The sequence below is a fragment of the Leptodactylus fuscus genome, chromosome 1 (assembly GCF_031893055.1).
Source record: "Leptodactylus fuscus isolate aLepFus1 chromosome 1, aLepFus1.hap2, whole genome shotgun sequence".
Lineage (NCBI taxonomy): Eukaryota > Metazoa > Chordata > Amphibia > Anura > Leptodactylidae > Leptodactylus > Leptodactylus fuscus.
Window position 1 is genome coordinate 252,469,054 of NC_134265.1, and position 27,296 is coordinate 252,496,349.

At 41.8% G+C, this 27,296-nt stretch overlaps 2 protein-coding genes across 3 annotated transcripts in view; both read right to left on the reverse strand.

Moving 5' to 3' along the window:
* Positions 1-1,921: 1,921 nt before the first annotated feature.
* Positions 1,922-14,361, reverse strand: LAMTOR3 (late endosomal/lysosomal adaptor, MAPK and MTOR activator 3). Of its 2 annotated transcripts, none has more exons than XM_075265248.1 (7): positions 14,273-14,361; positions 9,597-9,632; positions 6,897-6,931; positions 6,158-6,216; positions 5,508-5,641; positions 3,909-3,972; positions 1,922-2,361 (listed from the first exon to the last, which is right to left on the reverse strand). In XM_075265248.1, the coding sequence occupies exons 2-7, from the start codon at positions 9,603-9,605 to the stop codon at positions 2,288-2,290; spliced, it is 375 nt and encodes a 124-aa protein (XP_075121349.1). In that variant the 5' UTR covers positions 9,606-9,632; positions 14,273-14,361; the 3' UTR covers positions 1,922-2,287. The 2 variants fall into 2 exon arrangements, with proteins under 2 accessions (XP_075121349.1, XP_075121358.1); XM_075265257.1 differs by lacking the exon at positions 14,273-14,361 and adding an exon at positions 14,032-14,053.
* Positions 14,362-19,853: 5,492 nt separating this feature from the next.
* The window catches only part of DNAJB14 (DnaJ heat shock protein family (Hsp40) member B14), a 31,422-nt gene continuing 23,979 nt past the window's right edge, over positions 19,854-27,296 (reverse strand). The window contains exon 8 of the mRNA XM_075285854.1: positions 19,854-23,134. Within this exon, the coding sequence (XP_075141955.1) occupies positions 23,010-23,134 (125 nt within the window). The 3' untranslated portion in view covers positions 19,854-23,009. The remainder of the gene's footprint in view (positions 23,135-27,296) is intronic.

Genomic DNA, 27,296 nt, shown 5'->3' on the forward strand with positions numbered 1-27,296 from the left:
GATTTTGGCCCGAGAGTGACGCGACTCCCCGCCTCACACTCGGTGCCAAAATCTGCCCTTCCACTCCCCGTGTGAACAGGGTCTAAGAGAGTTCACTCTGATGGCTGGGATTAGCTTTGGGTCCCTGATACAGAGTATAGTGATCTTATGAATCAGACCCTCAAACAGTAATATATGGTATGTGTGATAAAAGATAAATACGCACTCAATACATCGGATGAAACAAACTAATAGTGACACAAATAGATTCTACATATGCCCCCTAAGACCCAGAGAAAGTGCTTGAGATTTGCCCTACAAGCTTGAGATTTTTGAAATGGAGCCAAGTGCTTGATAAATGATGAACTACAGCAAAACAAGCTAAAGATTTCTAGTAGTTTGCAGAAAACAGTTTTACAATAGCCCAAAGCTGACATCTAGTATCCAAAATCAGTATTCCTACCGACTAGACATGAGCGAACTTTTCATAAATTCAATTCAGCATTTTTGTAGAATTTTCCTGAACAATTCAATCTGAATTAATTTGCGGCGAATCACGTTAAAAAACAACTATTTCCTGGCTGCAGAGAGTCTGTATAGTGGTGTAGAACACTATGCCTTGCAGTGATTTTTAGTGATGTCCCACTAGGGAACTTGAACACGTGTATTGCAGTCTATAAAGTCAGCCTATGCAGACACATAACCTGACTTCCTCACCACTGGCCAGACTCAGGGATGCAGAAGATGCAGATCAGCACCCCCTGATCTCACCATGAGGGTCAAGTAGCATGGTGGAACCCCTTAGATGCTGGGGTTGTGATAGAACTATTACTATGACAGACCTGGGAGCCTTCATTAGGGTCTCAGCTGTCAGGTTCTGCGATCTCGTCACGCAGGAGCCAACTTACAACAAACAAGGTAGCCACTGGCATGGAGGCAGTTGGGTGGGTGGGGGCTTACAGGTACTAATGCCCACAATCAAAGTGGAGACAAATCAAATCAAATAGGCTTTATTGGCACGTCCGAATGGATATTTGGCATTGCCAAAGCTAGTAAAGTGGGGGGGTGGCTGGAGTTGGAGTCGAGGGGGAAGAGTACGGGGGGGGGGGGGGGGGGCTGATTTGGGGTATAACAGTCCATGGAGTCTCAACTTCCTCTTAGTTGGTAACCGCTATATGGGAAGGTGGGGTGGTGCGGGTGGTTTGGGGTATAACAGTCCGTAGAGTCTCATCTTTACCTTTACAGGCCTGGCATCTGTTGTAATAGCACGGCAGATGCAGGCATGGGTTCGCATCGCCAGGACTCAGTGTCCTCGCGCCCAGGGCCCGCAGCATCATGCCACTTCAGGAATTCCCGCTGCAGGAAGGCAGTGGTGGCAGGAGTGGGGCAATACATTTGAACTATAAGACACCCCCATTTTCCTCCCAAACTTGAGGGGGGAAAAAGTGCACCTGAGGGAGCCTTCACATGGAGTAAACGCGCGTGTATTTTTGCAAAAATACACGTGTAAAAATAAGACTCCCATTGACATCAATGACATTTTACAGGCGTATTTTTACACGTGTAAAAAATATCATTGAAGTCAATGGGAGTCTTATTTTTACACGTGTATTTTTGCAAAAATACACGCACGTTTACTCTATGTGAAGGCTCCCTTATAGTCTATAAAATACGGGTATATCTGATTATAGAAAAATACCTATTTCTCCAGTTAGCAACCTCCCTTACTGATCACTCTCTTACTCAGTGGGAAATCCACACACATCAGGTTACAGTTGTCGCCCACAGAAGCTTATGGTTGGGGAATTGAGCAGCTGAAGAGTTACAAAAAGGCTTACAATGACTATCCATTGATAAATATGTATTTTCTGTAGTTATTAGGGTGCCTATAGAGATTGCTCAGTGTTGTACAGAAATACAACAAAATGACTAACAACTTGAGATTATTGAGAAGGTTTAATTTTAATGTGGTTTGAGTTAGCAAAAGCAATACAGATGATAACTGATGCACTTGGATGCCTCTTACGGAGTCAATATACAATTTATTTGCAGATATTTTGCCATGTAAGAAATCAGTCAGTTAACCCCAGTGTAACCACAACTAGATACATCTCCATGACATCTGGTAGCTCTTTCGTTGGGTAAACACCAAAAGATGGAGGTTGACATACCCAAGCTACAAGTACAGAAGATGAACTCTTCCAATTTCCATAGCCGGAACTATATCAAGGGCTAAGCTTCCCATTGCTCAGAAAAAGGCAACTTTGTCGCTGCAAAATTCCATGATTTATTTTGAGGACCGTACAGATCAAGAATTTTCCACCACTTGCCGAAGCTCCTCAAACAAGGGACCAAGCTCTTTTTCTAGACTAAGGATTAGTCCTGTAGGCAAAAAAATCCTCAATTAGTCAACAAATTTACATATTTTTTTACATAACATTTACACAGTTATTCCTAGTTACATACATTAATCGACAGCTTTATTATTAGTTCTTGCTCATGCACTTTATGTGTATACAATCTATTGTGCTCTACACAACCACTTAAAACCTCGGTTTGTTATAATGTATGCCACTATTTAAACCAGAATTCTGCGTAAAGTAATTGCAGCAGTATAAGACATTGCTGACACTTGCAATGCTCATCTGCATCTACCCGCCTGCCCTATTCTGAAGCAGGATGCTGGAAGAAAATCTATGGGGTAACCTGGTAAATACAAGTGGCAAGATACAAGCTACAGTGCCACAGAACTATCAAACGGCTCACTGGCAGGAACAGTATCCTTCCAAAAGACAAGCCGCCAACATTATAACCTCAGAAAAACTATTTTGCTACGTTTTTTTGAGCCAAAGCCAGGAGTGGAATCAGCAGAATGGTGGAGTGTTTACTTTATATTTCCCATTCCTTTTGACATCAGTCTTAGCAGCAATATATGAAGCAAAAAATGCCGCTTTTCTGTACGGCATGGTCTCAGTGTTAAAGAGGATGTTCTTTGGACTTGTCTGTTCTAGTTTAGTAAACATTTGTGTTCCCCATAATATAAGAATTCTCAATCAGCATTTCTAAAAGCTCTATCTCTTGGTGTTTTTTCTGTTATTCCTATTAGAAATGTGTGAATAAATTAAAAACTGGGGGCTACCAGTTCTTGGTATATCCCTACAACGTTTGTCACTGTCTAATGAGCATGGTCAGAAGTGTTTAGGAATACAATCTTTAGACAAAGCAATGCTAACTCCTAGTGGTCACTTTATTCAAAAACTTCTAGGAGGAGGAACAAGGAGGGTCTAGGAAAAGATTCCCTAGAACTGTTAGACCCTGGGGAATACAACTATTTATTAAAACAGGGCTGACAACTCACAGAATGGCCTATTTCTCTGCATTTCCTTGCTAATTCAAATACTACATATGTACATTACACTTCAAATTGATGCCTACAAACCCATCAATTCTTCTATAAAAAAAAAAAAAAAAAAAAAAAAAAAAACAGTTCCTGGGAGAAAAAAATAAACAAAAAGTCCTGAAAATCAGCTGCACCCCTTAGAAGTATTTTGTCATATTGTTTCAACAACAGCACAACAAAAGGTTGTATATCCTCTGTAAAGAGATATTCTACATAATATTATGTCAAAAGGGTGACAGGGGGCATAACTGGGTATTGAAAGTCTCCTATTAGTGAAATGATAGCTGGACTGAAAGTGTAAACTTGGCCATGCACAAATATTTATCAGCGTCTCGCCAGTTACTGGGAATTGGGACAGATTAATAATAATCATTTGCTTTCTGTTCAGATAGTTTTCACTCAAACTTCAAACAGCACACAGGCCCAATATATATATGCCTTTAGTGTGCAAGCAAGAACATATTTCATCTGGCTAGACATGCAAATCATACAAATGAATGTCAAACAAATCTGTAGAACAAATGCTCACCTGTGTTAGCATTGCTGCTAGCTATGAAGCTCACAACCAATGGCAATCTGTTAAACTGGACAACCTGAAACACAAAAATAGGAATGAAGCAATCCTTATACAATCTCCACTTGCCTTCATGCTTAAAGAGTCGCTCCAGTCAAAAAAAAAAAAAATACAGGGGAGGCTGGGATGGGAGGAAAATTCAATCCCAGAAAAACTTTAAGAGGAACTTTCAGGTCCTCATAGATGTGCGGTACTCAGGTCATCCCTGGGTTTCAACTTTTTCCTGGGGAAGACTGGAAGAAGAAAATTACAACCGAACAGCAGCTTTTCTGCAGACATGAATAACATGCAGCTTTTGAGAAAAACTCTCCATTAAATTAATTGCTAGAAGAATAAAACAAACAGGTTTTGACAAACTGCATTACAGCAGCCCCAAAAATGCTGCATTTCTGTAAAGTGTGGGCTTCATCTAAGGATTCATGCACAGGGCAGTGTGTGCTAGCAAACTGACCAATTTCTATGGCGTGAGTTTGGGGCAAAAATTATAACAGGTCACTGATAAAAATGACTCGGGCTGTAGAGGCAAGGGCGGCACATGAATATTATCCATGTGTCTTCCATGCAGTCTTATAACGGACTTAGCATATGCACAGATATTACTCAGGACATAGTCTGTCATATAGTGAATTATCTCCTGTTATGCAGCTGTATTTCATGTCAGTCACTTTAGGAACATGTATAAAGCAGAATATATGCAGCTCTGACCACCATGGAATGACCTGTATATGTATTACTGGATCTATAATACGAGTAAATAGGCTGCACGGAGAAACCCCCGGACTGTTTCACGGGGTAGGCAATAGTCAAAAAAACAAAAAATTACTCCAGCATGCCCAATTATATATAAAATATAACTTTTACTTCAAAAATTTAAAAACATAGTACAGACATGGATCCATTGGATCCATTCACAGAAAGTCCGAAGAGGAAAACTCTGACTTTTTGCTTCAATTATACCTATAGGGAAACCGCCAGCATTTCCGTAGGTATAAAAGTGACATGCTGCAGTTTCCAAAAACACAAAGGATTTGGAAACAACAGCATTTCCACTGTACATGTATTTCTGCAATTTGTGGATGGGATTAGCTAGAATAAATATACAGCAACACAAACAAAGTGCAATTCTGATGACATTTACTATGAAATGTGCATTTTTGAAGTGGTTGTGCCATGAAAGACACTTTTCCCATCTCCACGTCAATCAGGAGAACAGAGGACCAAAAGCTCCCTTGTGTGTGACATGTACATGAAACACTCAAGAAATTGTGTGACCCCATTCACTTTTATGGAGCTGCCAGAGATTGCTGTCCCCATAGCCTCATACAAGTGATTGGAGCACTGGACACACAGCAGCACTAGCATTTTATTCACAAAACAGTACACAGGGGAATTTCTAGACTCTGTACTGAAATACATTGGAAAAGCAAATGCAGAGGAGAGGTGATGGTCAGAATGCTTTCAACAGGCCTTAGAGAACTGAGAGTATGATTAGTACATCCTGCTCTTTTGCACCTGATATCCATGCACTTGTACTTGGTCTACAACCTTACCTACCTGATAAGTGTTATAGTAACAGATGATGCTTTTGTTCTTGGACAGTCCCAGCTTGCTTCCCTGGTCAGTGGCCAAAGCAAATGTAGATAAGAAAGACGGCCTCAGAGCATATTCAGGAGAGTTCTCATTAGCCACTGATTATACAGGAAAAAAAATGAAATGTAGTCAGAAGATATGTATAAACATTTCTAAAATCTAATTTGTGGATGCGCTTGAGATGCGAGTTACACCTTTTACATGTGAAATAAGGTTCACAAGAAGATAAAAAGAGTTTTTAGTTAAACAGAATGAAGGCACTGCTCGCAACTGAGGAAGAACGAAATAGACACCAATGTCTAACACGGATATCACTAAGGCCTTATTTCCATTATTTCATCATATAAACCTGACCAAAGTGACTTACTAAAATTAGACATAACTAAATTAGCAATAAACAAGCCCAAGAAGCCATGCAGCCAGGATCTGCAGATATAGTTCCTGGAGCCAGGTTTCAGTAATGTTATGACATCCATGTCTTTATAACGGTGTCTACAGCTGCCCATAGCTATTACGATTCATGAAGTTGGCCTTGTAGATGAAGCAGTTCCTGTGCAGCTGGATGGAGGGCTCAGTTAAATGTAAATAACGGAATATACATCCTTGTCTCTTACCTTTAATAACGGGCACACCATCTCTGTCTGACACTACGATGGCATGAAGTCCTTCAACACTAGAAAAACAACAATTAAAAGGTTATTAGAAAAGAACTTTTCAACTATCTTTCACCATTTACATTGCTCCACCGATTGTGGTACAGATAGAATTGTACTATCTCGCGCCATTGCTGAGCAATCAGTGCACTTTGCTCCATATTTGTTTTATATATAAATAAATGGAAAAAATAGCCATCAATGTTTACCACTAACATTAAGTGGAACGTGTCATGAAAAAAACTCTCAAAATCACTTGGCTAAGTTAAAGCATCTCAAAGTAATTAATATATTTCAGTTTTGAAAAATGGGCCCATGTCCTTAAGGCTGAGGCCCCATGTTGCAGAAACACAGCTTCTTTTATTGTAGAATTTTTTTTTTTTTTGAGCCAAACCTAAGATCGGCTACAAAAAGAATGGGAAATACATAGCAAGTTCTAATATTTCTACCTTTTGCTGAATCCACTCCTGGCTTTGGCTCAAAAAACCACAACAAAATCTGCAACAAAATAAGCTGCGTTTCCGCAACGTGAGGCCTCAGCCTAAGGTGGTTTTTGAGCCTGTCATTAAGGGGTTAAAGTCAGAGTCATTCATAAATTTGATGCCAAATATGTTTAGCCAAGCCCAAAATATACTATTCTTAAAGGGAAACTGCTACATAGTGGTCAGCTGTCATATGTAGAACAAAGTAAATAAAATACCTTGGAAGTTTTTTATACAGGAACCTTCTCAAGTCCTAGAAAAAAGAAAAAAAGAGGTAAGTAATAATGAATACGATGGCAGGTTCCAGAATGCCTGGTTTTGCCCCTATTTGCCAATGCTAAGTGGCATCCGTTCTTTTGATAGGCAGACCTGGCACTTATGCTACATATATGGCAATAATGCTTCAGATAAGAAAATGCCTCTATTTAGACAAGTCACACCTCAAGTATTATTTGGGATTTTAGAATAAATAAATTAGCAGTTTACATGGGCTTTTCAAACAAATGGTTTCCCTTACAGAAATTTGTCAATGACACCTAAAATGGTCACTACTGTATCAGACAAATTAATTTCAATTTAATAGAGCATGTGATTTTGGACCAAAATATAATGTACTTCATTTAGAAATGTTACGGGGTTTTTTTGCCTGAAAAAGATCTATAAAGTTTCTGTCACTTGGTGGGTCCCTTTTGGTTAATTTATTGTTTAATCCCTGTTACTAGGGAAGATCTGTCCTTCGTTACATTCAACAAAGGTTCACAATGAGTGGGAAGACTAAGGACTTGTCTTTTCAAACAGTGATTGGAAAGAGGAAGGGACGATCCCTCTTCACAGCCTGTACATGTCTGTACTCAGCATTTCATATAATACAATATACACTCACCGGCCACTTTATTAGGTACACCTGTCCAACTGCTCGTTAACACTTAATTTCTAATCAGCCAATCACATGGCAGCAACTCAGTGCATTTAGGCATGTAGACATGGTCAAGACAATCTCCTGCAGTTCAAACCGAGCATCAGTATGGGGAAGAAAGGTGATTTGAGTGCCTTTGAACGTGGCATGGTTGTTGGTGCCAGAAGGGCTGGTCTGAGTATTTCAGAAACTGCTGATCTACTGGGATTTTCACGCACAACCATCTCTAGGGTTTACAGAGAATGGTCCGAAAAAGAAAAAACATCCAGTGAGCGGCAGTTCTGTGGGCGGAAATGCGTTGTTGATGCCAGAGGTCAGAGGAGAATGGCCAGACTGGTTCAAGCTGATAGAAAGGCAACAGTGACTCAAATAGCCACCCGTTACAACCAAGGTAGCCAGAAGAGCATCTCTGAATGCACAGTACGTCGAACTTTGAGGCAGATGGGCTACAGCAGCAGAAGACCACACCGGGTGCCACTCCTTTCAGCTAAGAACAGGAAACTGAGGCTACAATTTGCACAAGCTCATCGAAATTGGACAATTGAAGATTGGAAAAACGTTGCCTGGTCTGATGAGTCTTGATTTCTGCTGCGACATTCGGATAGTAGGGTCAGAATTTGGCGTCAACAACATGAAAGCATGGATCCATCCTGCCTTGTATCAACGGTTCAGGCTGGTGGTGGTGGTGTCATGGTGTGGGGAATATTTTCTTGGCACTCTTTGGGCCCCTTGGTACCAATTGAGCATCGTTGCAACGCCAAAGCCTACCTGAGTATTGTTGCTGACCATGTCCATCCCTTTATGACCACAATGTACCCAACATCTGATGGCTACTTTCAGCAGGATAAGGCGCCATGTCATAAAGCTGGAATCATCTCAGACTGGTTTCTTGAACATGACAATGAGTTCACTGTACTCCAATGGCCTCCACAGTCACCAGATCTCAATCCAATAGAGCATCTTTAGGATGTGGTGGAACGGGAGATTCACATCATGGATGTGCAGCCGACAAATCTGCGGCAACTGTGTGATGCCATCATGTCAATATGGACCAAAATCTCTGAGGAATGCTTCCAGCACCTTGTTGTATCTATGCCACGAAGAATTGAGGCAGTTCTGAAGGCAAAAGGGGGTCCAACCCGTTACTAGCATGGTGTACCTAATAAAGTGGCCGGTGAGTGTATATATATATATTTTTTTTTTTAAAGTGTACTATGTACAGTACTTGTATCTACATCTGACTGCTTGAATTATTGTTGATGAGATGTTAGTCACAGACAACAAGCAGCATTTCTAACACTCAGATTTCTAACTCTCACTCTGTCAGGGACATTTTAAGTTTCATTATAACCTGGATTTGCAGTCCAGTGTTCCGGGATTTCCTATAGGAATTTCAATTGGGTTTTTCTCGGCTATTTGTTTGCAAGTTTACTGTTACTCCTGGCAGAATGACATGTAAATAAACAAGTAGAAGTAATGATGGTTAGGGGAAGAAGGCAGTTTGCTCCTCATTGAAGACAACCCCAAACTCCTTTAAGGCTGAAGGCCCACGTTGCGGAAACGCAGCTTTTTTTGGTTGCAGATTTTGCTGTGGTTTTTTTGATTCAAAGCCAATAAAACTTACAAAAGGAATGGGAAATATATAAGGACTACTTATACTTCTCCCTTCTGGTCAATCCACTCCTTTCTTTGGTCCAAAAAAAATAAATAAAAATGCAACAATCTACAACAACCCAAAAAAAAAAGCTAGGTTAGGTCATCAATACACCCAGCACCACCACCAGTCAGCTGTTGTGAAATGAGTGGGAGAGGAGTCACTGTACAGTATACTAAACCATCTGTTTCCTGCTTACAGCAGATCAAAGGAGAACCCAGTCTTGGAGAACCGCTTTAATGCAAATTAAACCAGTGTACACATTATAGTGAGAATGGACTCCATACAAACCATCAACACCAGATTGTGTAGCAGAAAATAAATGTACAGTACAGTTTGGTTACTTACTTCAGCCATGTTTCCTCTACACAGTCACCAGAAACCCTGTAGAAAAGAGATTTCACATATTGTTAGTGATACAAAGTACACAGATCCCAATGTGCTTCCAGTATATTAAAGATGTATAAGATGCACTGCACTCAAGACAGATCAGAGACTACACTCACCTTTTCAAAATACAGTACATTTGTAAAGACTTTCTCACTGATGGACACAAACCACGTGTTATATAGTAATGAGTGCAGTGAAGTCAACAGGCAGATTCCGCCTGTAAAAAACTCCATGTGAACATACCCTAACTCAGGCATGTCAAACATGTGGCCCGCGGGCCGCATGCGGCCCTTTACAGGCATATCTGCGGCCCGCACAAAAGTCTCAAACTTTGTCTCTAAACTTTAGAGACAAAAAGTTTGAGACTTTTGTGCGGGCCGCAGATGTACAAGGAAAGTGAGAGGTGGATTGGGGTGGCCCTGCTGGACGCAGAGCTGCTCCAACGGCCGCCCCTCACCCTTCACAGAGAGCAGGTCTCCCTGCCTGCTCCGCTCCACCCCCTCCTCCCTCCACTCTGCCTCCTCCTCCCTCCGATCCGCCCCCTCCTCCCCACACGCCGGGTGACGTGGCCACGTAATCAGGCCCGCACCCGACGTGTGCCTGCGTCCTACACGGTCTCACAAGACCGCTGCGCAGGCTGAAGAGCAGAAGCAGGTAGGCTTCTGCAGAAGAAATTGTGATTTTTCAAGTATTTAACCCCTATCCTACGGATAGGGGATAAATACTAGATTTATGATGATGGGGGGGGTTGGAGTGCTGGGGAAGGGGGGCTTTTTGATGTCTGTCTGAACCTTCCTTGGGCTTGAGGACTGTTTTTTTTTTTTCCCACCCACCTTGTAATTCTTTCACTTGGGGGTTAATTGGAGCATTACAGTCTGTAGTGCTCCTATTAACCCCCAAGTGCAAGAATTGCAAGTGGGTGGGAAAAAAACAGTCCTCAGGCCCAAGGAAGGGCCAGACATCCAGAAGCCCTCCTCCCCCAGCCCCCCCTTCCCCAGCACTCCAACACAATAATGGTGTCTGCCAGCCGGGAGCCTTGTGAGGCTCCAGCCTGTCATTCTATACTTTCTATTGTAGGCTACTCTATGTAGCCTGCAATAGAAATGCAGGATTTTTGCGATGCATGGTATTAGTGATCAGTCCCCTAGGCCCTAGCCATTAGCTGCTGTGTGCGGCCCTCGCAACAACCTCTTGTTACTCATGTGGCCCTCGGGGTACCCAGAGTTTGACATGCCTGCCCTAACTGATGGCTATCAGTTACTGTTCGTTATAAGGCTGTTGCCCATAGACTTCAATGTTAAAATTCTCGGACACTTGCTGTCCATAAAAAGACTTTTTTCAAACGGACACAAAAGTCGTGCATGTAGGATTTTTTGTCTGCTGGAAAAAAATTAACTTCTGATGGATTAGGTATTAACAGACACATGATAAAATCCCATTAAAAAGAATGGAAATTTTAAAAGGATTTCTGACGGTTCAGCTAGTGTCCATTTCCAAAATCTTGTCACGGACAACAACTATGGACACTACTGATGGTCACCAACGGTATAATGAACGCCCCCTAAGGGCTTGTTCACATCCGCGCCCATACTCCGTTCTGCAGGTTTCCGTTTCCTGCACAAAACAGGGGCAGGAGATGGAAACCTGCCGGCATGTTTCAATCCCATTCATTTGAATGGGCTTGAAAAGTCTCCGGCCGTGTGCGCCGGTGAGCGTTTTATGTGCTCTGCGGCAAAACCAGTTTTTTAACCCCTTCCCGACATGCGCCGTAATAGTACGGCGCGTGTCGGGTCTGTAACTATGGCGACCGCCCGGGAGCCGGGCGGCCGTCATAGCCGCCGGGTGTCTACTGCTTTAAGCAGTAGACAACCGGCTCTGATGCCTCCGATCGGTCCCCGGACCGATCGGAGGCATTAACCCCTCCGGCGCTGCTGTCAAAGGCGCCGGAGGCGCCATTTTCCCGGTGGCGCATGGGCGCCGCCATTTTGGCAGGGATCGCCGGCTCCTGGAGCATGCTCCAGGGCCGACCCCCCGTTGCCATGACAGCCGGGAGCCTTGTTAAAGGCTCCCAGCCGGTCTGCAAATTCTCTCTTTTGCGGGCTGGTGTATACAGCCTGCAAAAGAGATGATGATTTTTTGCAATGCATTGCAATGCATTAGCATTGTAATGCATTGCATTAGTGATCAGACCCCCTGGGGTTCAACACCCCTAGGGGGTCTAATAAATGCAAAAAATAAATAAAAAAAAAAAAAGTAAAAAAAAATATAAAAAAATATAAAAAGTATTAAAAGTTCAAATCACCCCCCTTTCCCTAGAACAAATATAAAAGTAGTTAAAAACTGTGAAACATATACATGTTAGGTATCCCCGCGTCTGAAATCGCCCGCTCTACAAATCTATAAAAATATTTTTCCTGTTCGGTAAACGCCGTAGCAGGAAAAATAGTCAAAAGTGCCAAACCGCCGTTTTTTCACTGTTTTAATTCTAATAAAAATTTGAATAAAAAGTGATCAAAGCAATAACATTTCCCGAAAATGGTAGAACTAAAAAGTACACCCGGCCCCGCAAAAAAAGACGCCCTATGCATCCCCGTACACCTATGTATAAAAAAGTTACGGCCGTCGGAATATGGCGACTTTTAGAAAAAAAAAATGTTAACACCGTTTTGGAATTTTTTTTAGGGGTCAAAATGTAAATAAAACCATATCAATTTAGTATCCCTGGAACCGTACCGAAACACAGAATATAGGGGACATGTCATTTTGGCTGCACAGTGAAAGCCGTAAAACCAAAGCCCATAAGAAAGTCGCAGAAATGCATTTTTTCTTCAAATCCACCCCATTCTGATTTTTTTTCCTGCTTCCCAGTACATTATATAGAATAATTAATGATGGAATCATGAAGAAAAAATTGTTCCGCAAAAATTAAGACCTCATATGACTCTGGGAGCGGAGAAATAAAAAAGTTATGGGGTTTAGAAGGAGGGGAGTCAAAAACGAAAAACGAAAATCAAAAAATGCCATCGGCGGGAAGGGGTTAAAACCGGACACAGAGTCGGACATGCAGTATTCTGTGTCTGGTTTAAAAAACCGGTTTCACTGTGGAGAGCATAAAACGCTCATGGCCGGACTCAGCATGACAGGTTTCCGTCTTCTGCATGCAGAAGACGGAAACCTGAAAACGGAGTTAAGGCGCCTGTGTGAACCCAGCGTAAGACTTATGTGATAACTAGGCAAAGGTGGTAAACGTTTAATACAGTTAATACAAAAGGATCAAAAGTTGGCCACACTATAGTTTTGTATATAAACATAGTTGTTAGATGTTTAGAGTAGAGTGACTATTCTTCCTGTCTCCTTTATTAGGCCAGGTTCACATCTGCTTTCGCATTCCGTTCAGTCTGCTTGACGACCCCCCGAACAGAAACCTATACACATTTAAAAGCAGTTTGCCAAGAAACCACACAGACCCCATAGACTATAATGGGGTTCATGTGGTTTTTCAATCAGTGTCTGCATGAATCATGCGGAAAGAAAAGTGCTGCAAGCATAAGCACTACAGACCAGAAGCAAATTGGTCAAACTGATCATATCATGGCCTGGTCTGTAGCCTCTCTCTCCTCTGCTGAATCATCTTTTAACTGATTTATTACCCAAAGTTAAACATTCATAAGAAGCAGTTGAAGGGATTTTCAGGCCCTCAGATCCCATCATGGCACTGGCTTCCGATGCCAGGACATAGCCAGATCAGTGGATTGCTGTGGGTTTCGGATGTCAGTCTGGTTACTGATCAGATACTGCCGCCGCTGTCCACCACAGGATTTCCGTCATAAACCTCGGAGAAACTGGACAGGGGACGGCTTCATTTGAATGGGTTTTTAAAGGTGACCGCCAATGTCTGTAAGCAGCCTCTCCAGCTGGAAAGTTTTTTGTTTTTTTGTATGGACACAAAATACCACATGCAAGACTTTGCGTCCATGCAACAAAAAAACGACTTCCAGGCGGAGAGGCCGCATCCAGACACCGGCGGTCACCTTTAAAAACCCATTCAAATGAATGAGTTTTAAAGCTGACCGCCGGCAAGCCGTCCCCCTGTCCAGTTTCCCTAGAGTTTACGACAAAAACCCCAGGCCGGACAGCGGCGACAGTGTGAATACCGCTTATGACCTATCATCAGTATAAAAATCACTCTAAAGCTGGAAAACCCCTCCAAAACTGCATCAGAACTGTACTGACAGATTCTACATGAGGTTCTGGTGCTGTTTATGGTGCAGATTTGATGTACAGGTAAAACATGTTAAATTATCGGGGGAGGGGGGGGGTCAGCCTTACAATTAAGAAACAGCACCAAAATCAAAAACAAAACTGTATGCGGGATTTTTTGATGCAGTTTTACCTGCCCCGTGTAAATGCATGCCAAGTATCCTGCGGCTCAGTCACTGTATAGCTCACGGCACAGCTGCTGACAAAACAGGAACTGCTTCTCCTCCTTATCTGTAAGCCATAGGCGGAGGGGGGACGTGAACCCGTTAATCGCTAGCCCCGGCATAGTAACAGGGAGCGGCACAAGAACTATGTGTACTATGCATAACCCTAATATAAGCGATAACATGAGCCGAACTCCCTCCACAACTTACCTCACCTTCCTCCAACATCAACACTGCAATCAGCTGACAGGAAGTCACGTGACTCGCTCAGACTCATTCGTCTTCCTGTGGTTTCCAGCGGCCATCTGTTTTAAGGGCAGAAAGGAGTTGTGTAAGTGTCTTAGATCCAGTAGGTGGCGCTGCCTCGGCTCCAGGAGTGTTAACCTTAATTATATAACCCGTCTGTTCTGACGTGGACGCAACATGTGGTGCCTCATACTCACAGCAGGCAGCGCCACCTACTGGATTCACCGCACGCCAGATAGCGCATGCGTTAACTCACGCCATTGACTAGTGCCAGAGGTCATGGAAGAAAGGACTAGCTTATGTGCATACAAACCTTTACTTAGCTTATTTCATAGGATTTTATACTGTTCAGATCTACCAGACTACACCTGTACAGTAGTACTGTCCTCAAAGTATATTAAAAAAAGAGATAGTCAACTCTCCTTGCAGCTCTATCCATAAGTAACAAAATTATTTTTGTTTTCATGAAACCATAATGCAGGAGAAGATAACAAACTTTGTAACTTTATTAAAGAAATGTGCCTGTTTCTGCCTCTGATCAAATCTGTACAATATAAATCTATAGGGAGATTGGAGGATAAGGAGCGGACCCCATGAACACCTGAATGCAGGTGTGAACCTAGCGTCAGAGGCTTTACTCTGTAAGGTGGTTACTCTATATATTGTCTCTTCTGCATCCACCTCAGTGTTTAACTCAAAAACAGAAGGCCAAATATAGAGCAAGGCTGAATTCACACGTTCACTCCAGTCTGGGAAACAATGCATTTCTTATACTGACAATGTCTCACTTTGTTTTTTTTCATAGCAGACGTGCAATGTACGTACAGCCTCATTTACTTCTAAGGAACTAGATTGTAATCACGTTGCATGGCTGCTATGAAACACATGGTATACAGAAAAGAGGTCATGGAGCTCATACAAGCACTGCAGTCCCGTCAAACAGCTGGTCAGCAGTGGTGCTCGGTGTCAGACCCCCTATAAATGTCTTATTCATGACCTACCCTGAAAACAGGTCATTAATAAAAATGAGTTGAACAACCTCTAAGTTACAATTTGTATCTGTACTGCCAGCAGACAAAGTAACTGACAGTTGTACACTACCCTGATGTATGCTCAAAAAACAGTGATTTTAACAAGATATGGGTCACCCATATATGCAAAATATAATACATGGCCATTGAAATAAAGGACATTGCCCTGGACAACCAACTGATTGCTGCATCACTGTATATGTTGTGGGAGGAAAGGCTCATAGGTAGCAGCAGTGGACCCAGACAGAAACAGACACAAAAATTCAGGTATAAACGGGTTTCACCCTGTACGTTTATTTTGCTAAAACAGTAAAACAAAATAAGCCATAACTTCAGGCAAAACAGTGCAAGAAATCCTGCTCGTCTGAGCTAATAACTATACAGAGAATACCCTAATTGTATGTTTGTCTTGCTTCAGCCACATAGTCAACACACAGGGCAAAAACAATGGCAGCTGTACACACCAGACTCTCGCCAGTTTTCAGAGTGTTGCCACAGAACCCAGCTCCTCCTCTCACCCCTAGGACAGTGGTCTTGGCAACCTTTTATAGGCCTTTAATGAGACCCAGCTCCTACCTGTGCTTGAAGGCTCCTCCTTTGTAGGTTAACACAAGAAGCCATCTCACAGCTAAGGTTTTACCTGAATTGTAACCTCACTTACCACACATAAGTGAGGAATCTGAGGGAGATATAGTGACCTTAAAGAATCTCACCTGTCACCTTTTCACAATTTATATAATATGGACCTAATATGGACCTCACTTAAAAATTTTCTAACAGCACTAAAAAAATGCAACTCTTTGCTTGAACCAAAAGAAAAGCAAATATCAATACAGTAATTGCTCTTGGAATTTACAAATAAATGCTCCTAAAATAGAATGCATATAGTAATATATTTAAAATTAACTAAAAAAGTTCAAAGAGGTTATGCTACGAAACATTTATCTTTAGGATACAAGATAAATTCCTGACCGGTGGGGGTCTGACTACTGAGACCTCACTGACCTCACTATAATTGACCGTTCAGCAAGTGTTTTGCCATGGTGCCTTTAAAGGTACCCCAGAGCCTTGTTTCAAGTGGGTTTCTTGTAGATAAATGATGTAAGGTCAATGGCATTTGAGTTGGCCAGCACCTTCTTGTGTTTAAGACTCATCACATCCCAGGGGAAGATGCAGGGACCAGAAGAAGTAATAGCATTTTTATATAATTTGGAAAAAGCAAATGATTTCTTTGGGAAAGAAAACGCACTAGTTATAACATTATCTCCAGAGTAGCAATAAGCCCCATGGACTGGAAAGCCCACAATTTTCCTGCAGCGGAGACGCTGCAGGAAAAATCGCGACGTTGTACAGTGCAGGCAAAGTGGATGGGATTCATGCGAATCCCATCCCCACTTTGCAGAAAAGATCGCAGTGTGTCCCCGCTGCGATTTGCAAAGCCGTTGCGGCTTTGCAAATCGCAGCATGTCAGTTATATCTACGGAAACGCCGGCGGCTTTCCCGTAGATATAATGTGAAGAGAAAGTCACAGAGGAAAATTCTGTGAACTTTCTCTTAAAAGTGCTGCGGAAAGAACCACAATGTGTTCACGCAGCGGTTCTTCTTGCAACGCTTTAGTTCCACCGATACGGCCCGTGGGGCTTTAGCCTAAAGTAACACACTAAGGCTGTGTTCACACTGAGTTTTTTGGTCAGGAATTTGGTCAGGAATCCGCCTCAAAATCCTCCTCCAAAAAAACGCCTCACCATACAGTCCTATGTAACCTTTTTTTTTTCCGCTAGCAGATTTTCCACTGGCAGAAAAATCCACTAGCAGAAAAAAAGAAGCGGCATGTCCATTCTTCAGGTGTTTTCCACATTTGAAAAATTCAATGCAAGTCAATGGGAGGCGGAAAAACCGCTACCGTTTTTTCTGAGGCATTTCCTGAGGTGTTTTTGACAAAAAACGCCTCAAAAAACGCCAGGTGGATTTTCCACTTGCCATTGATTTGCATTGAATTTTTCAGGTGGAAAACGCTTCAAAAAAACACTTCAGGAAACGCTCCAGGAAGCGCCTCAAAAAAACGCCTCAGGAATTTTCCTGAGCGGATTTTTCCTGACCAAATAACTCCATGTGAAATGGGCTATGTGGGTCATAGCTAGGGTCATAGCCTGCATTGTAGCTCAGTGGAGCTTGAGAGAGAGTGTCCTCATTGTGGTTAACTAGAAATATCAATATGGAAGTAGTAACTGCGAGCAACACGGTGGCTCAGAGGTTAGCAATGAAGCCTTACAGTGCTGGAGCTGGGGAAAAACATTGGGATATAAGCGTTTACTTTAGAAAATGCTTATTTAGGGACAGATTTTGTCCTAGATAACTTGCCTGCAGTATGCCATTTTCAGGGTGCAAAGAGTTTTCTTTCCTCATGTATTTATCTTTTGGAAAGAAAAAGAGGACAGCAGTAGAAGTGATGCCTTATATAATAATATATTAATAATATAATTCCATGGCGCTTTACACTACTACTCTGTGAGCCCACTCCTCCTCCCACACTACTATGATACATTTTATCTGGATCATATAAGATAAGATAAGATATTCCTTTAATAGTCCCACAATGGAGAAATACAATACAATACTTTAAAAAAAATCCATTTATTACAAGCTAAGTTTTATGGCTATTTTGTCATTTTTGAGACCGCTCATATGATTTGCTGTTTGTCCGCATATTGTGATTGATTACGGCTGAGTTTTTTGGTCAGGAATTGCACCATAGGACTGTATGGTGAGGCGTTTTTAGAAGGAGGAATTTGAGTCAGTTTCCTGACCACATAACTCCGTGTGAACGCAGCCTGAGGGCTTTGATGAAATCTTCCTTCAGAAGGGCCATCAGGTTGTCGTCAGAGATGGTTTTTAGTATGCCCACAAATATTAGATTGTTTCTCTGACTACAGTTTTCCAAATCCTCCAACTGAGCTGTCTCAGTGTTTCTGCATTATGGGATATCTTGTTCCAAGGTGGGAATCACTTTATTTTGTAACACTGTGATTTTTCATGTCATGTGCAATTTTTTTTTTTTTTACTTTGTGGTCATAGCACAGCGTTTATGGAGGAGTGAAGAAGCTCTAGTCCTTTGTCAAACAGTGGCATAATCAAACAGGATACTTCCTCTGTTATTGAGGTGGCATGGTTCAAGTAAGATTCCGGAGTGGGCATGGGAATGCAGGCAGAAAAAATATTTAGCAGAGTAATCTCGTCTATGTGGGTATATTCTATTGGCCTTACCTCCTCCTTAGGTGGCGAAGAAGAGGACGGCTGCAAGTTTTGCTGGGGTAAGGTTTGGTTATGTAAGAGTGTGGATTAACATGCGGTAAAAATGCTTTGAGGACACCAACAAATCACAAACAGGGGTGTGTGTGTGTGTGTGTGTGTGTGTGTGTGTGTGTGTGTGTGTGTGTATATATATATACACATATATATGTATATTACTCAACGGCCTATTGCAGGTGGGCACTTACACAGTAATTGGCTACAGTGAGACCTGTGGTATGTTACAGTACCACCAGTATAGATTGTGTATGTGCAAGAACTCCACTTATATTCAAGGCCAGAGTGGTGTACAGGCTGCCGTGTGGTGATCCAAGATGGCGGACCTGTGCTTGGTGGGGGATGGAAAGCAGCTCCTGATGCCTCCAGGGTAAGTGCTTGGGCAGCCCTCCGCATGGTTCCCCTTTCTTTTCTAGTTCCCAGTATGGTATCCCCTTTAAAATTGTGCTCCAGAACATGGCTACCCCACTCATTCCTAGTCCCTAGCATGGTATCCCTTGAAACTGTGATACTTAGGAAAGCTCCTGTCTCATTCCTAGAAAATTAGGGTTTTTGGCATGCATGCTCAGCCCCTCAAGTGACAAATGGAATGTCCCTTTGTAATAGCAATTATACATTGACTATGGGCTTTCTGCTCCAGCATGATTCTGGCACATTTCTCCTGTGAAGCCCCTTGCTCTCCAGTTATGTAGCTCATATTTGTCTTAACGTGTGGACTTTTTAACAGGGATCCAACTGACATTTTGCTCAAAAAAAATACTCCTTTGTTGGATAAGGGGGTGGTCGCTTACAAAGGCTGGTCTTTAAGAGGGGGGGGGGGGGGGGTGTAGGGGGAGAGAGGTCTTCTCAAAGGATTGGTCTTCTGGAGTGGTTTCACTGTATATTGCGCTATTGAATGTCTGTGTCACTTCAGCTCCTCCTTATAGAGGTATTTCGTCCCCGACCACACACAATAAGTGGAAAAGGAGGGGGAAAGATGGTTCTAATATGAACAAATGGAAGTTATAACCGTTAGGATACAGATTGCTTCCCTGCATAAGAATACTAAATCCATGAAAATAAAATACCAGTAGGAAAATGGACAAGTTGTCATAAGAAATTATCACACTATGAAAAACAAGAGGCTGCAGCCAGTCCTAAAAAAAGATCTAATAAGCCTATAGTACAGAAGAACCTCTGATAAATCTGAAGGAGACAAGACAGACGTATGGAATTGACACATATGCTTTATTCAAAGACAGTGTACAAACATATAACCCAGGTTATTCTTGCCAGTCTCTGTCATGGATTATGAATGTCCCTACCAGGCCTCCATAGGAAAGGCCTCCATTACTGGCCTCTACAGTTTACTGCTGACAGTGAACCATATCATACGATTCCTGCTCAGGTAGTAACATCAGTGTCTGCAAACAACTGAAAACATTGCTGAGAGTCACAAGTTGGACACGGGCCGCAGACCACTCAGTGGGTGTCTTAAAAGAAATCTCTTTTATTCTAGTGATGGGGAGAATTTTTGTCCAGCAAAAATGAGGTTATACATATTTAGGGGATACACTTTGTTCAGGAGTCAAACCATTTACCATTACATGAAATGTATGGGTATGTACAAAATATACTCTAGAATATATGAAATCCCTTTAATGCCCAGTCAGTGAATACAGTATTCACACGCTACATTGGTGAAAATAAATTTAACACATAGCTAGGTTACGTCTTAAATAAACGGATAAGGAAATGCATAGAATAACATGGAAGTAAGTGGCATCTCGATGCCACAGAATGGCTGCATATGCATGGAGGGGAGGGGGCTGAAGGCACAACAAGGGTACCTAGTAACATGGCAGACCATGGAAGGATATTGCAGTTTTCTGATACAGCCAGTAAAGGTCAAAGTAGCAAGGCAACTTCAGCTATGTAGTCCTGGCCATGTGGCTAGAAAGACATGTGACATTTCAGCATGTTGATTTCTACAAACGTGAATTATATGAGCAGGACTGGCGGAAATATTTCTAAAATAATTCTGCCACGTGTCATCTCTCTCGAACCGCGCTGGATCATTACTTAGATTTTCTTCTTGGAAAGGACATCTGATTTAACTTCATTACAAAACAAAGATATTTTATGTATTTAAATAGGAAAATAAGTTATGGTAACATGAAATATGAGACAAAGTCATGAGAAAGCACCATTATAACTGATTACTTATAAAGGTCATATTTGTCACAATTTGACCATAACATGTGAACATAGCCTTATCCAAACTAGTGCAAAAGAAAAATGAAGCTGTTGCCCAGAGTCCAGCTCTTGTATTTCAGAGGTCCTTCAGGAAAAAGAAAAATCAAAAGCCAGATTTGCATCTTCTACATTAGCTTTCATAACTCTTCCCTATATTTATTTTCATATTATCATCATGGTATTACTCTCTTGTAAGAAACGAAAAAAACAAAACTTTAATGCATTGTACAACAGTGGAAAATGATCCCCACATCAACACTTGATGCAGAGTTCTTCTTTAATAATAATCTACTTTATGGAATGACAATTAGATTGGTCTTCAGTTGCTTTATGAACCTAAACTCAATTTTAGTAAAAAGCTAGTTAATACATCAGCAAAAGGTAGAAGATATTCTGGATATGATCAAAAATGCTTAGGGGCACGTCTAAATTAAATTATGATGATCTACTTAAAGATGGATTGGCATTGTGTAGATGGAATGGAGCAACTGTAGTCAAGCTGCTTTTCCCCCTCTTTGCTATTAAGCATCTAAAGTTATACTCATTGTTCCCTTTGTACCATTTTCTTGGCTTTATTTTACTTGAGACTCTTTAGATCACTGATATTTACATGCAGCAAGTCTGTGAATCTGCAAACTACAATTCCCATGATGCATCTCCCTGCTCCCACTATCTGTGTTTGCTGCTCACAGGGTTGAGGGGGAGTGAGCATGCAAACGAATCATCAGAGCATCATGTGACCTCAGATGTGGGAGAGATCTATTACCTGTGGTTTCATTGGAGAGGAGAGTGGAGAAGGGAGGGGGACACAGAATGCGAGCAGGGAGATGCATCATGGAAAATGTAGTTTTTTTCATAGATTCACTGCATGTGAATACACAGTGATACAAGGCGTCTCAAGTAAAATACAGCCAAGAAAAGGGTGCACGTGGGAACAGTGAGTATTTATTACCACTGTGGGTGTATTTGCAAATCATTTTTGGAAGCTGGATAACCCTTTTAATTTGAATTACTTTTTAAACTGGTTGTCAGGCAGGATACTTTTTTTATAATTTCCTTTAGAAAAATGTTAAAATTGGTTAAAAAAAAAAAAAAAAAAAAGCGCATTACTCACCTCACAAATCATCTGCTGTTACATGGGTCCCTGCTAGACTCTACTTCCCGATTCAGTCTTAGCACACAGTAAATTACAAAAAAAATGTCTGTTCTGCCAATCATTGGTTGAGGCAGGTACAATATAGGATGTACTGAAACTGTGCAGACATTTTCAACCATTTTCTATGTCAAAGTAGGACTAAAAATTGAGATCAGTGGGGACCCAGTAACAAACGCTGGGTCCCCTCTGGTCACAACTGGTTCCTTTACAAAAAAAACAAAACAAAACATTATATATCTATCCTGTTAGTAAAGAAAATACAAAGGTAGGCATGTATGTTTTGCTGGTTATTTGCTGCCTATGTGGTTTCTAAAAGTACACCAAGTCCTCTAGTGAAAAAAGACCATATTCTGACAATGGATATTCAAACAAATTGCTTATATCAAAGGTTTTTTTTTCACCCCATGGTCATCAATTCACATATGGGGTGTGACCATATTAGTATCAGGAGAAGACAAAAAGGTTATAGCAGAAGCATAGAGGAAAGGACCCTGGAAACTCCTTGTATTTAATATGAGCTGGAAGGGAAAATGGCCAAGGAAGGCTTAAATAACGAATGTAAAAAACCCCCCAAAAAATGAAAAACCAAAATAAAAACACTTTTCAGTGCAGAGATTCTTCAGAGTTACTGGAAAAGAACAAAAAACAAACAAAAAACAAATACTTCACATATAAATTCATTAGCTCTTATATACAAGACAATTTAGTGCCATATGTACAAGATGCCCATGAACACAGGAAAAGTCATGTTCAGGGTGCTCTATATAGTTTTTACACATTGTAATTGGTTACCAATAAAAACAAAGGAAAAGATGGATTCTGTGACCTTCACGTTGCATCAGCAAGTTAAAAGATGAGCCACAATAGCTTGATGGATGGGTCATAGCTCTCTCTCTCCCTCTTCATGATAAAATGTATAGTTCTTATATTACAGGGAAGAAAGTATGTATACAAGGCAGACTGCTGTGATCCATCATCCACCTCGGTAGATTGAGGTCAGTCGCTGCAGTTCTTTACAATTATCCATAGATATCGACTCTGCTTTCACTTTCAGTCTATTATCCCGGTAAACTTTTGCTGCATGTATTAAATCCGCTTCTAAAAACGAGAATACAAATATTACAAAGAGAAAAATCTGCAAGGAAAGATGTATCAACATTAAAGTGGTTTAGACGGCCATTGGTATCTAATCATTGGGGACCTGACAGGCGACCTCTGCATCTGCAGTAACAGCTGATCTGGCAGCCTCTGGGTACCAGAAGCTACAGAGACAGAACTAGAGGTACCGCTGCTCCTTTTCTAGTAATAGTACCAGAGCTGTAGTACCCCGATCACTTGAATAGGAGCAGTGTGACTTCTGTCGCCATCCATCTATATAGATTCTGATGCCCAGCAGCAGCAAGATCAGCTAATTGGTGAGGGTCTGAGACCTGGACTCAGCCCCAATCCGATACTGATGACCTACGTGAATAGTATATTAGTATTAACCCCTTAGCGACCTTTGACGTACTATTACGTCATGGACGCGAGGTACTTCGCGCACCATGAAGTAATATTACGTCATGGTGATTCCGCCCGCTCACTAGCTGAGCGGGCGGAATCGGAACTGAGTGATAGCTGTTACTGACAGCTATCACCCTTTTCCATAACCTCCGGTCGGTACTTTTACCGATCGGAGGTTTTAACCCTTTGATTGCGATGGTCAAACATGACCACCGCAAACAAAGGGTGCCGCGATCTCTCCCCCCCCCCGCCGGCACCCCCCGGACCGAGATCGGGGGGTGCCGGTATCTGTAATACGTAGTCTGGGGTCTGGTTAGTGACCCCAGACAGCCCTGAGCACTCACTTACCTGGTGATGCTCCCGGCGTCTTCTGGAAGTGAGCTGTCCCGTCCGCACAGCTCACTTCCTGTGTCTAGAGTGAGATACGTGCAGGCTGTCACTGCAGCCTGTGTCTCAGTCTAGAGTAGAGAATCAGTGATGCAATCTTCACTGATCCATGTGTCCCATAGGGACACAAGAACAAGTAAAAAAAAAAGTGTAAAAAAAAAAAAATAAAGTATTTGAAAACAATTAATAAAGTTATAAAGTCCCAAAAATCCCTTTTTTCTATAAAAAATGAATTATGTAAAAAAAACACAAAAAATTAATAAAAACAATACATATTTGGTATTGTCGCGTCCGTAACAACCTGTACAACAAAACTGAAACAATATTTAATGTACACAGTGAACGGCGGTAAAAAATAACGGAAAAAACCCGCCGGAAGTAGTGATTTTTCGCCATCTCACCTTACAAAATGTGCTATAAAAAGTGATCAAAAAGTCATATGCACCCCAAAATAGTACCAATAAAATGCACAGGTTGTCCCGCAAAAAATAAGCCCTCAACCAACACTGTCAAGCGAAAAATAGAAATGTTACGCCTCTCAGAAGATGGCGATGCAAAAATCACTGATTTATGTCCCCAAATGTGTTTTTGTTCTGCAGACTTAGTATCGCATAAAAAAATAACATAAATGAGGTATCGCCGTAACCGTACCAACCCGCAGAATAAAAGGTCACATGTTACTTATACTGTACGCTGCATGGCGAAAAATGTAAAAGGTAAAACTCAATACCAGAATTGATTTTTTCTCTTTTAAATCCAGCAAAAAAAGAGTTAATAAAATGTAATCAGTAAGTTTTAGGCACCCCAAGATGGTGTCATTACAAAATACATCGCATCCCGCAAACAACAAGCCCTTATATGGCCACGTCAGCAGAAAAATAAAGAAAATATAGCCTCTACCAATGTGAAGACAAAATCACGCAAAATCGCCAAATCATTAGAACACAACTGGGTGCGGCAGGCAGGGAATGTATAAGCTGTGCAAGCGAATATCAGGGGACACCCCATATTTACAGCTTATGAGGGAAAATATACCAGAAGTGACCCCCAAAGTGACCCCAGTGTGACTCCCCCAATCATAGGAGCTACTGGGGGTACAGTAGGGAATTTAGTGTCTGCAATGTCCTCCGCACCGCTTATATATTCCCTCTTCGCCATCCGCTGTGCAGTCACGTCCGGGATACTAATACTACACTACACCCCCTGATAAATTCTTTGAGGGGTGCAGTTTTCAAACTGCGGTCACTCCTTTGGGGAATCCACTTTTCTGGTACCTTACAGGCTCTACAAACATGACATGGCGTCTAGATACCAAACATCTGAATCTGTACTCCAAAAGCCGCATCGCGCTCCTTCCCTTCTTCCCCCTGCTGTGTGCCCAAACTGCAGTTTATGCCACATGTATGACACTGGTGTAACCGGGGTAATGTCATATGTGAGTATAAACTGATATTAGGGCACATATATGACACTGGTGTACCCCGGATAACGTACGTAATGTCATATGTGGGTATAAACTGATATTAGGGCCCAGCCAGACACAGAAGGGAAGAAGGTTATTTGGTTTTTGGAGCACAGACTTAGACGGTTTGGTTTTTGGATGCCATGGCACTTTTGCAGAGACTCTAAAATTTCCCCTACAAAATGGGGTCACTTCTTGGGGAATTCCAGTTTACTGGCACCTCCAGGGCTCTGCAAAAACAACATGGCACCCAGAAAGTCCCTCTAAATCTGTACCCCAAAAGCTATAAAGCGCAGTGCTCCTTCGCTTCTGAGCCCTGCTGTGCGCCCAAGCAGCAGTTTATACCCACATATATAATTTTTTTGCCCCTCGGGAAGGCCCACTTAATAGTTTTAGGAGTGCAGGTCTCTGACAACACAAAGTGGGTGCAATGCATTGGATACCAAAATGGCATATTTCTTTAAAAATTTCAATTTTTGGGAAGCATTTTTAGTCTCAAAATCATAATACCACTTGATACATTCCTTGACGGGTGTAGTTTCTAAAATGGGGTCACTTTTGAGGGGTTTCTATTGTATTGATACTTTAGGGGCTCAGCAAATGCGACATGGCACCTCAAAACTATTCCAGCAATATATGCCCTCCAAAATCCAAATAGCGCTCTTTCCATTCTGAGCCCCAACATGTACCCATACAGCAGATTATGATCCCATATGGGGTATTGCCGTGTTCAGGGGAAATTGTGTAACAAACTGTGGGGGGGCTCTTAATTCTCTAACTACTTGCAAAAATTAAAAATATGGCGCTAAATGGACGATTTATTGGAAAAAAAGTAATTTTTCATTTTCACATCTCAATGGTAAAAAAATCTGTGAAACACCTGTAGGGTCCAAGTGCTCACTAAACCCCTTGATAAATTCCTTGAGGGGTCTAGTTTTCAAAATGGGGTCGTTTTTTTGGGGGGGGGGTTCCACTGTTCTAGCACTTCAGGGGCTCTCCAAATGCAACATGGTGCCTGAAACAGATTTCAGCTAAATTTGCCCTCCAAAATCCCAACAGCGATCCTTCAGCTCTGGACTTTACAGTGTGCCCATACATCACTTTACATCCACATGTGGGGCATTTCTGTAGTTGGGGCAAAGTGCTTGACAATTTGTGGGGTGCATTTTCTTTTTTAACCCCTTGTGGAAATGCATAATTTGGGGTTAAAGCTACATTTTATAGCAAAAAATGTCACTTTTCCTTTTGTTGGGCCAATTCTGTTACACTCCTGTAGGGTCAAAGGGCTCACTAAACCCCTTGGTAAATTCCTTGAGGGGTATAGTTTCCAAAATGGGGTGACATTTTGGGGGTTTCCACTGTTTTGGCACATTGGGGGCTCTGCAAAAGGGACATGGTGCCTGAAAAGTATTCTAGTAAAATCTGGCCTACAAAATCCAATTAGCGCTCCATCCGTTCTGAGAGCGACCGTGTGCCCGTACATTAGGGTACCAGCACATACGGGGTATTGTCGTGTTCAGGAGAAATTGTGTAACAAAATGTGGGGTGCAGTTTCTCCTTTAACCCTTTGTGAAGATGAAAAATTTGGGGCTACACTGACATTTTATTATAAAAAAAGTAATTTTTCATTTTCACATCTCAATGGTAAAAAAATCTGTGAAACACCTGTAGGGTCCAAGTGCTCACTATACCCCTTGATAAATTCCTTGAGGGGTCTAGTTTCCAAAATGGGGTGACATTTTGGGGTTTTCCACTGTTTTGGCACCTTGGGGGCTTTGCAATCGGGGCATGGCGCCTGAAAAATATTCTAGCAAAATCTGGCCTACAAAATCCAATTAGTGCTCCATCCGCTCTGAGAGCGACCGTGTGCCCGTACATTAGGGTACCAGCACATATGGGGTATTGTCG